The sequence below is a fragment of the Diabrotica virgifera genome, chromosome 8, assembly GCF_917563875.1.
Source record: "Diabrotica virgifera virgifera chromosome 8, PGI_DIABVI_V3a".
NCBI lineage: Eukaryota > Metazoa > Arthropoda > Insecta > Coleoptera > Chrysomelidae > Diabrotica > Diabrotica virgifera.
The window spans coordinates 89,636,305-89,648,547 of record NC_065450.1 but is presented as its reverse complement, the minus strand read 5'-3'; the positions used below and the strand labels follow the sequence as shown (position 1 = coordinate 89,648,547).

Genomic DNA, 12,243 nt, shown 5'->3' with positions numbered 1-12,243 from the left:
ACATCTATTGACTTATTATTTAATAAAGAAATTTGGCCACCGGGTGTAAACGTTAAGTGGTCTACAGAATCCTTATACTCCGAACCAACGACTTCATCTGAGACAGATATAAATCGGAAGAACATCAGAAGCACGGTTAACTTGGAAAATCCAATTACCATTCCAAGTAACAACAAGAATGAAGTTGATACCACAAATATACTGACAGACAAGCAGGCCATTGCAATGTGCAAATCTAAAGATCCTTTCCGTTCTCATATTAATTTCATTAAGAAGGATACTTTAGAACCATCGATAAATCTGGATCCTTTGACCCCACCAAGAGTTAGATTGACCAATAACTCGAATAGTCGATATCTTTTAGCCAGATTAAGGGAACCTGATATCTTGAAGGCCATTAAAATTCATCTTGCTTTTCTACACGACCAACCTGCATCAGTATTTTATGATGGGTATACCAACACAAGTGTTAAACTGTTTCTGGCTTCCGAAAGACTTCCGACTAAGAGTGAAGATCTAAGAAAAATTCTTCTAGAATTCAACGATGCTTATGGAATTGGTGCAGATGAAGTAGACGCTGACCTTGCTGCTTTTAGGTCTTTTCTCACTTCGGAAAGAATTATTCACCTGCAAAAATCAAGGGAATGTCACCGAAATTATTATTCCACTAGCTCTCCAAGACGAAATTTTTAAATAATACGACGTGTTCTGAGGAACTAGAAACCTCGAATAATTTTAGTGATGACAACTTTAGTATGGTTCTGATTAATATTCGTTCTATAAGAAATAAAACTGACGAATTGTTTTTGTTTCTAGAGGAATTAGGATTTCCCCAGATAGTTGCTGTTACAGAACACTGGCTTGCAGTCAACGAGCCTTTTTTTGTAGAGAAATATACCACAATTGCTAGGTATGATCGTCCAAACTCAGCTCATGGAGGCACCCTAATTCTTTCTGCAAACAATGATTTTTCTCTGATAACAAAATATGACTTTTTGTTGAATGAGGCCTTCTTTGAATTTTCCTTAGTTTTTAATAAAAATCTTAATCTTTACATTATTTGCATCTATAGATCACCTGACTCTTCCGTGGAACTATTTTTTCAGAACCTGCTAAATTTGTTAGATGACTTGCCTCACAAAAGCAGAAAAATTCTATGCGGAGACTTCAACATAAATTATGCTGCTGCTTGTGCTACCCAAATGTTCTTGGTCAACATATTTGAATCATATGGTCTCTCAATGCACGTTAATTCTCCTACAAGGATTACAAAAACTACATCTACCATAATTGATTATATTGTCTCCGATTTCTCACCCCTTGATGTTTGCTCTACAGTTATTAATGCGGAACTATCGGATCATGAAGCAGTATATACGAAATTTAACATCTTCAGCAAACCCTCCTCGAAAACCCGACGTTTAGGTAGGATCTTTTCCGCTCGGAATTTTCATAAATTTCAAAATTTATGTTTAACTTCTGACCGGCATTTTCCTTCTACGGACGTGGACTATAATTTCAGTGATTTTTTGGAGAAGCTTGTCTGTATCTTCAATAAGGCATTTCCTTTAATTACGATTAAGCCAAAACGTCGCAAACCCTGGACTACCAAAGGTATCCGCATATCAGCAAAAAATATGCGTTCACTACTTTATATCAAGAAATTTACTACCAACGTCTCTGTCACTCAATATATCACCAATTACAGTGTCACATACCTAAAACTCATCAAATCAGCTAAAAAAGCCTACTGTCAAAATCGTCTGGCAAGCTCCAAAAGTGTTGCAAAAGAAACTTGGTCCATAATAAACGATCTTCGAAATAAAACCCACGCAGCTCAAACATTTGCCCTTCCAAACCCTGAAAATCTAAACGAATACTTCATTAACGTGAGTAAAAATATAACATCAACTATTCAGTCTCAACAAGATCCCATTTCCTATCTCCCTAATTCAGAAATTGTCTCGAATTCATTCTTTATAAGACCAATCTATAAATCTGAATTGATCCAAACGATCAATAGTATCAAAAGCAAATCATCTTGTAGTACTGATGGACTATCCACAAAAATCTTCTCAAATCTCACAGATAATGTGTTAGAACTCCTCGTGTCACTAATTAATGATTCCTTTGAAAACGGTAAATTTCCAGAGTGCCTAAAGAAAGCCATTATTATTCCTCTTCATAAAGGTGGCGAAAAATCTAATGCCTGCAACTATAGACCTATTGCCCTACTACCGGTACTCTCCAAAATTATTGAGAGGCTCATAAAAACCGGACTTATGTCCTTTCTCTTTGATAACAATATTTTATCACAAAATCAGTTCGGATTCTTAACTAATAAATGTACAACTGATGCCATGTTTTCTGTACTTCACGAGGTTTACCAAACACTAAACAATAACCTTTATACTGCCACTGTTTTCTGTGACTATTCCAAAGCTTTTGATTGTGTAAATCACAACATTTTGATTAAAAAACTTAATTACTATGGAATTCGAGGTATTTCTTTGAATTGGTTCAAATCTTACTTAGATAATAGGAAACAATTGGTTAGAGCAAATGATTCTAGTCTCAAAAACATTATATGTGGAGTACCACAAGGTTCAGTATTGGGTCCTCTACTTTTCCTGATCTTTATAAATGACATCACTAATTTAAAAATCGATGGAAAAATTTTTCTTTTTGCTGATGATACCAGTATCACTTGGAGCAACTCAACTATTGCAACTCTTCATGCCACTATAACTTCTGATCTTCTCACGATAAAAACCTGGTCTGACTCTAATTTACTCTCCTTTAACGTGGATAAAACGGTAGCATTATCATATAAAGGTATTCTTCAACCCCTGCTTGTGAATAGCAGCCAGATCTCTACCGTTGATTCTGTAAAATTTCTTGGTATTTTTTTAGACAGCAACCTCAAATGGTCCCTTCATATCGATTTGTTAAGTAAGAAACTCGCCTCGGCCTGCTATGCCATAAGATCTGTTTCGAAGGAACTCAATTTAGCATCTTCTAAAATAACATATTTTTCTTTATTCGAGTCTCATCTTCGATATGGTCTTCCTTTTTGGGGGTCTAGTACAGCTGCCCAATTTGATGTTATTTTCAAATTACAAAAAAGAGCAATAAGATATCTGTTTGGCCTCAGAAGAACAACCCATTGCAGAAGTTACTTTAAAGATCACGAAATTTTAACTCTTCCATCTTTGTATATTTTAGAAACTGTTTGCTTAATTCGTAAACACATGCATGTCTTTCCAGCAAGGCCTCATCATGACTACTCCACCAGAAATTCAACTTTTGATGTCTATTTACCGATCCCGTCTTCTGAGTTAGTAAAGAAATCTATACTATATTCCGCAAAAAGCTATACAACCATCTCCCTTTACAACTCAAATCTGCAACATCCTTTCTCAAGTTCCGTAAAATGACAAAAGCTCATTTATCTAAAAGACCATATTATTCAGTAGAAGAGTTTCTTAATGACTAACTAAGAAATCACAGTAATGTACAAGTAACTAAAGTGTATTTATATATATTTGGGTGTCACATACAGCAGCTTAAACTTATTAGTTCCTTTGTTTGTGTTTTATTATATTATGTTGTATGTTCAATTTTGCAATTTATAGTAATTTTGCAATATATTGGTTTTTGTTTTTTTACTTCACTTTTTTAACTTGTTTATATTTTTTTTTATTGACGATTTATCTAATTTTATAAAATTGTATTTGTTATTGTTATGTAGGTATATCTTTTTCGTGAATCTATGTTAAGCTTTGTCCATAAAATTTTATAATTTTCAGTGACAATAAAGCATATTTCTATTCTATTCTAAGTAAATCGGGAAAAACACATCTCTATGCAGAATTTAATTACGGTGAATTTTTATTTGGGTGTTTTTGGTGTAAAGTTAAAATCTTTGGAGTTATAGAGCAAAAATTGAAAAAAAACACAATTTTCGGGAGCCATTTTGTTTATAAAAAAAGTAGCACACTATCTGCGGACTTTGCATACCTATATTATTAATGTATACAATCATAAGATTCGATTCCAGCAATAAAATTGCTGGTAAATAACTTTTCCCAAAAATGGCCTATTCTCCGATAATCTGCCCAGGCTAGAATGGGAATGAAGATATTATCTTCCACGTTTTTTAAAAAAAGTAACAATCTTTTGTAAAATTTAAAGTTTTCAGCACGGAATTGGAATTCGAGATCTGGTAATCGAAAATATAATTTATGCTTAATCTTAATTGCTAATCATTATTTTCGTGACGAAAATCGGTTTCATGGCGATTGCTATGAATCTCATGCACTAAGGCTGAAAATCATTTGAGTCGATTGCATTCACGGGATGTGGGGATGTGAGTGCAAAAATTTGTGGGGATTATTTGTCCGGGATTTTTTGTGGGGATTTTTGTCCGGGGATTATTTGTGGGGATTTTTTGACCAGATATAATTTGTGGGGATTTTTGTCCTGGATTATTTATCCTAGCTTCGTAACAAACTTACAAAATGTACAAAACTTGAAAAGTTACTCCTTAATGCAATGCCAATTTTTGTATGTATTTCAGGATTTGGAAGATCATCACGACCAAAATTCAGCGGTGATCCTGAAGAAGCAGAGAAACAAATGGTAGATTCCCTAGAGGCATGGAGAAAACAAATGAAACTAGAAAATATGATCCTCCTGGGGCATAGCTTTGGTGGATACCTGGCAACAAGTTACGCTATAAACTATCCCGATAGGGTAAAACATTTAATCTTAGCCGATCCTTGGGGATTCACGGAACGTCCAGCAAAGTTAGAGGCGCCATTTTGGTTTAAACTTATAATTTTTGCTGCATATCCTTTCACTTGGTTTAATCCGTTGGCTAGTATTAGGGCTGCTGGACCGATAGGTAAGTCACAATATCGTCATCATCATCATCATCACTTGTTCTGTTGTCCACTGCAGGACATAAGCCTCCTTAGCACGTCTCCAGGAAGTTCGATCTTATGCTAATTGCATCCATCTGCCATATATTCTTTTTATGTCGTCTGTCCAGCGTGTTAGTGGTCTGTCTCTGCTTCTCTTGTACATGCGAGGTTTCCATTCCAACAGTCTTTTTGTCCACCTGTCATCCTGCAGTCTCGCTATATGTCCGGCGAAACTACATTTGAATTTCGTAATTCTTTCTATGATATGTTGCACACCCGTTCTTTGCCTTATTTCTAAATTTCTCACTCGATCTGCAAGTCTTATTCCTAGTATGGATCTTTCCATTTTCCGCCCTGTGTCTAACCTTTGACACACTTGCTTTGGTTAATGTTAGAGTTTCTGCTCCGTACGTAATGACTGGAGGGACACATTGATTGTATACTTTCCTTTTAAGGCTTAAATCAATTTCACTGCTGAATATGTTTTTCAATCTGCCATATGCTGCCCAGCCTAGACCAACCATTCTATCTATCTTTTGGGTCTGATTGTGTCTTGAAATTTTGATGTCGTGTCCGAGATTTTTGATATACAGGGTGTTTCATTAATAATTATTGTCCATATAGTAACTGGAGAAACCAGTTACTATATGGACTAATTAGCACAAAATACGAAGATTTAACCTAAAACACCTAAATGAAATGTGGTTGCTTACTGAGTTACAGAGCGTTTTATCTAAAAATTTAAAAAGTATTTTTGCTCAGCATTTTAAAACTATTTGACGTATCCTTTTCATACTTGGCAGTAAGTATAGGTACTATACAGACTACTAAATTATGTTAAACAAACGTTTCTGGCTATTACCAGAGGCGTACGACTGGGGAAAGTGAATGGTTGACCCTTTCCAAATTCTACGCCACTGGCGAAATTGCTATTTTAGTTCAATTTTTGGATTCTCCTATACTTTCTATAAAAATAATATGTTCTCCATTCGTACCGATAAAGTCATTAGTTTTCGAGATCTTTGAAGTTAAAAATGAAACGACCCGGTTATTTTGATTAATGTATTGTGTTGCTTTATTTTTAATTTCAAATATCTCGAAAACTAATCATTTTATCGTTATGAATAAAGAGTATATTATTTACATAAAAAGTATTGCAAAATCAAAAAATACACTAAAATAGCAATTTCGTCAGTGGCGTAGAATTTGGGAAGGGTCAACCAGCCACTATCCCCTGTCGTACGCCTCTGGTAGTAGCTAGAAACGTTTATTTATCTTAATTTAGTAGGGTGTACAGTACCTACACTTTTTGCCAAGTATGATAAGGATACGCCAAATAGTTTTAAAGTACTGGGTACAAATAATTTTTAAATTGTAATTATATGAATCATATCATAAATTAATCAAAATAACTGTGCCGTTTCATATTTAACTTTAAATATCTCGAAAACTAATGACTTTATCGTTACTAATGAAGAGTATATTATTTACGTAAAAAGTATTGGAGAATCTAAAACTGGCACTAAAATAGTAATTCCTCCAATGGCTTAGAATTTGAGAAGGGTCAACCATTCACCATCCCCTGTCGTACGCTTCTGATAGTAGCTAGAAACGTTTGTTTACCGTAATTTAGTAGGGTGTCTAGCAGTCACACTTTCTGCCAAGTATGAAAAGGATACGTCGAATAGTTTTAAAATGCTGAGCAAAAATAGTTTTTAAATTTTTAGATAAAACACAGATTTTTAGATAAAATAGACTCAGTAAGGAACCACATTTTATTTAAGTGTTTTAGGTTAAATCTTCGTATTTTCTGCTAAGGTTACTCCAGTTACTATATGGACAATTATTAATGAAACACCCTGTATAAGTCACAATATACTCTGGGCAAATTAGGAAAAAAAACAAGGAAAAGTTATTTACAAGCTATTTTATTGTTGGAATCAAATCTTAAGATTGTATATTAGTATTGTAGGTATGGAAACTCCGCATAAGGTGTGCTATTTTGTTTATAAACAAATTAGTGTTCCGAAACAGTGGCGGCCGGTCAGGGTCGGCAGTGCCGACCCACACATTTATAGACACATTGTAGATTTTCTAAATATTTAATTTAATCAGAGTAGATGATATTTGTTTCTGTAAAATAAAAAAAATTTGTGAGATAATACAGACTAAATTTTATTCATTGTTTTTAAAAGAATTCGATCAATCCGATACGTTAAGTGATCCCTACGCGTAAGAAACTTTTCAAATTAATAATCACAGCCATGCATCCGATTGCGATTGTGTGAATTCTTTTTTATAAGATCTGCTTCGACAGGGACGGCCAGCCGTCCCTAGATCTACGTATCTACGATTTGAAGCGCTGTGGAATATTAGCCGATAGGAAACCAACTATACATCCCTCCACCCTCATACTTCACCACAATTTCACCCGTATTTGAATGGCAGAGTCCGGCACATAAACAATCTGCCGATCGGTGATAGGCAGACTCCAGCAGCAGGCACGCCACGTACCCTGCTAATAGTGCGCTCGGGATGAAAGTAATTATGAAATAAAGTAGCTTTTGGAATTTTAAATCTCGGTTAGTTTTCACTGTGGCAGATTTTCGTAAACAGCTTTTGGAAGTTTTTAATTTTATTTTATTAAAAAAGGAAACAATTTTGCGAGTGATGATATCTCGATCCGTGAAGCAATCGGTTTGAAAACTTTACTAAATGATTATTCTTTTAATATTTTTTACATATTTTTAAGAAAGTGCTTACCCAAACTGATGTGATATTCAATGTTGTTGAAAATCAGTCAACTGACATTATTTATTCCAAAAATAGAATAACAAAGCTGGTAAAAAATCTCAGAGATAGTAATTTTCAATATATATGCTGATCCAAATATTTTCGGAAGATGGGATAAGTTACAAAATATGTATAATTTTATATACTGCAGTTCATTGCAACAAACTGTTCCCGAAATTAATAAATTATTATCATGAATTTTCTCATTGCTACCAACTTTTGCCTTAAAGTGATACAGTAGCGATCAACAGGTAGCAACAAATGCGGTCCAAGATTGCGAACTTTCTGCGAACTTTCAAAAGTGAGGCAACAGTGCGTTGGTGATTCGACGCTGACAGTGACGTTTTTATACTATCAAAAACCACGGTTCTTGAACCAAATCGACTAACCAATGAACATTAAGGGTGAGATTACGTCACGAGAGTTTACTGTAATTTGAATCATAATATGATTTTTTTCGAATCCTGAGAAAACCAAGTATTTTAGAAAAATTTAAACGCAGGATGCAAGATTACATTATTACCGAGGGCGGAAAGCCCCTTATAATAAACAAGCAGATTCTATTGAATGAAATATTTGAAATTAAATATCACACTTCTCTTTTATTTTCAGCCCTGTAACTTATTAATTAAAATAAATATTATAGAAGTTTTCAGGGACTTTCAGCCCTCGGTAATAATGTAGTCTTTCATTCTGAGTTAAAAATTTTTCAAAAATATTTATTAGTTTTCTCAGGATACGAAAAAAATGAATACAATTAAAACACATTGAGAATTTTGACATGCGTCAATTCTTTGCATTCTCAATGTAAATTCTGAACTGTTGAATTCCAGCTTCCCTAATAATTATTTTACATCAAAAGACATTAGAAACTATTTGAAGAGGATTCAAATCTGTATTGGAAATAACTGTTAAAATTGGTCTACGTAATTAAACATATTCCAAAATTTTGTAAAAATGTAATACATTTTAGTTTTCAGCCCAAGCTTAGGCCACACACAATGCAATAATGTTCACATTTTTGAACTGTCAATATTTTTATTTTATCATCTATTGTTTAAAAACAATACAGTTGATAAGATACCCTCAGTTGCGGAGAAAGGATTAATAATAAAGATTTTTTTTATTCAGTCAATGGTGTGAGCACTGTCAGTTAAATAGTAACGTGTGGCCTTACTTTTACACGCATACCTATTGTGGCAAATGTATCATATTTTTCAAAATTTTGGAATGCATTTAAATCGTAGAACAATTTTAACTTTTGATTTTAATACAGATTTTAATTCTCTACAAGTATTCTCTCATGACTTTTGATGTAGAATAATTAGGGAAGCAGGAATTCAACAATTCAGAACTTTACATTGAGTTTCCTATGACCCTTTTTACGATTCGCCACCCGGTATAAGATAAAATGTGTACTATTTGTGTTATTATTTCATAATAACACAAAGAATACACATATAATATACACAATAACACACATTCAATGATCGAAAATAATTTAAAAATATGGGAATGTAAACTTTTGTGACGTAAAGTCAAAAATATAAGTCTCCCCACCACCGTCGGACAAGACAACCGTAATAAAGTCTAATAACCGTGATCAAAAACAATAATTTTTATACACATAGACGCGAAATGTTGCCAAGTCAGTGATGTTCGATTTCTTGTTATAAAAAATCGATTTTTGGTAGTTCCAATGTGACACAAAATCTAGGCACGGGATAAAAAAGTTTATTTGAAGAAAGTGTATTTTTTGTCTTTCTTAATGGCGGTACAGGCTCCTTTTTGCAATATTTTATTTAGTTATAGAATAATTTCCACATACTAACCTATTTCTGAAATTGGGCTATGTACCGCCATTTTTTATTATATTACGAATAAGTGTGCCAAATATCTCCACAAAATATTCAAAATTACAGTCGCAATCTTGGAACGCGTTTGTTGCTACTGTTTCCTCTTAAATGAACGGGATTTCTCTTGTCTCAAAAGTGTCAAAACGTATTGTCGAAGCACCATGAAACAAAAGAGAATGTCAAGCTTTTCTTAAATGTCAATAGAAAAAAACTATTAAAATCTCTCCAACACATTAATAAATTTTACGATGATGTTATAACCCATTTTGCTACGTCCAAACAACATAGACCAAAGTTAATTTATAAACATGTTTAGGTTCTAAATCTATGTGAAAAAACAAAAAAAAAAAATAAATAAAAAAACAAAAACCAAAAATCTTCTATGATGATTGAAGCCTTTTAATTATATGGTATACCTATCTGAGGAGACAAAAACCTTGCCGACCCTGTCCCTAAAGCCACGAGCCGCCACTGTTCCGAAATCCTCTTTTTTTTCAGTTATTACTCTATAACTCGGAAGATTTTATATTTAAACCAAAAACAACCCCAAATAAAAGTTCACCGTAATTTAATTCTACACAGAGATACGTTTTCCGATTAGTGTAGGAAACAAAGGTTGAACCTCGCAAAATGGACACAAGTCTGGTTTTTTTTTCCTGGTATATCAAGGGGTGCTTATTATGCGACTAACTTTTTTTTAAATTTCGCCCCGGGACCCCCTCTTTTTATCACTTTAAAGGGGGTAATTTGTGGTTTTTGCGAAACGTAGCCCTTCATGTACGTTTTTCAAAAGATTTACTTAATAGTAAAATAAAGAGGACTATATTTCCTACTATTTATTTGTCGTCAGCATATGTGTATCACCCACCGTTTAGCGGGGGTGGCGCCCCAAAGTTAACAAATTGTTTTTGAAAAGATGTTTTAAAAAAATATATTTTTCCCTAACTGTAATGAAAACTAAGAAAAAACCCTGCGGCAATTAATCACAAATAAGTGGCTGATTTTTTGGTATAGGTTTCATTTAAGGGCAATTGCAAATTTTTTAGTTACAGGGTGTTACATTTTAAAAAACCCCCTTTTATACCATCTGCATCGCCTATGCTAGAGTAAAAAAACTTTCAGCGATTATCCGTGTACTAGTGTTATCTACAAATTTGTATAATGCACCCCCATATTTTCCCCTGAACCACCCCAAAAAAAAAGGAGAATTAATAAAGAAAATAATCAAAAATTGATTTTGGGCCACCACTGTGGCTTTAGGGTGCAAAGAAAATAAAATATGCTTAGGTGCAGAGAGCTGATAACTCACTCACCTTAAATCTTAAAATCAAAGAAACTGAAACGAAGCAAACCAAGACCACAAAAACCTTACATCCCAAAAACCGCTGTAGAATTGGAGCCTGGAATGTCAGGACAATGCTCGAAGCGTCCAGACTGGCTCAAGTAGAAAAAGAAATGACAGAGTTAAATTTACATATATCTGAAATACGATGGCCTGGACAAGGAGAGAAGACAATATCAAATGACAGTGTACTACTATTCTCAGGAAATGACATAACCAATGATAGAAGAAATGGAGTCGGAATACTTGTAAGCAAGGACGCCAAAAGAGGCCTAATTAAATGGTATCCAGTGTCAGATAGAATAATAGTGGCCCAGTTCAACTCGTTTATAAGGAAGGTAACCATCGTGCAATGCTATGCACCTACAGAAGTAAGTGAAGAAGAGGATAAAGAAAAGTTTTATCAAGAATTAAATGAAGTTATGAGGAAGATAAACAAAGGAGATATTATCATAGTTATGGGGGATCTGAATGCGAAAGTAGGTCAGGATAATAATGGGGCAGAAGCAAGTATGGGAGTACACGGGCTGAGGGAAAGAAATAAAAATGGAGAAAAACTCATAGAATTTAGAAAACAATGTGGTAATTGGAGGAACGATATTTCCACATAAAAAGTGTCACAAGATAACCTGGGTATCACCTGATAAGAAAACAGAAAATCAAATAGACCACCTTCTGATTAGTAACAAATGGAGAAGCAGTCTACTGGATGTAAGGAATAAGCGATCACCAGATGTAGGGAGTGACCACCACCTACTGTTGGGGGAAATAAAAGTAAAAATAAGGGCGAAAAACAACAATAAACAACTCAACAGACGCAAGAAATACAACATACAACAATTGAATGATAGCGAAACTCATAATGAATGGAGTAATAGAATAAAACTGAATGCAGAAACTATAAACCATATGCAGATAAGTGTAGAAGAGAAATGGGAATCGATTAAACTTGCCGTACATCAAAATGCTCAGGAAATCTTAGGATATCAAGAAGAAGAACGGAAAGAGTGGATAAGTGAAAATACCTGGCAACTTATTAGAAAAAGAAAGGACCTCAAAGCCACATTAAATAGAGCACAAAGAAGTGACGACAAAATTAAAATAGCCCAAGAATACGAAGCTGCAAATAAACAGGTAAAAAAGAGTGCTAGAGGAGACAAGAGAAAATGGGCTGAGGGAATGGCTCGAGCAGCAGAAGAAGCAGCAGCAACAAATAACCAAAGAGAATTATATAAAAACACCAAGCGTTTGGCAAACAGGAACACAAACAATAACAAACCACTAAAAGACAAAAGAGGGCAAGTTCTCACAACGACAGAAGAACAGA

At 34.2% G+C, this 12,243-nt stretch overlaps 1 protein-coding gene across 3 annotated transcripts in view; it reads left to right on the top strand.

Moving 5' to 3' along the window:
• Positions 1 to 12,243, top strand: part of LOC126890800 ((Lyso)-N-acylphosphatidylethanolamine lipase-like) — a 169,438-nt gene that overhangs the window by 77,722 nt on the left and 79,473 nt on the right. For all 3 annotated transcript variants that reach the window (XM_050659990.1, XM_050659991.1, XM_050659989.1), the window contains exon 3: positions 4,580 to 4,906. In XM_050659990.1, coding sequence (XP_050515947.1) covers positions 4,580 to 4,906 — 327 coding nt within the window. The remainder of the gene's footprint in view (positions 1 to 4,579; positions 4,907 to 12,243) is intronic.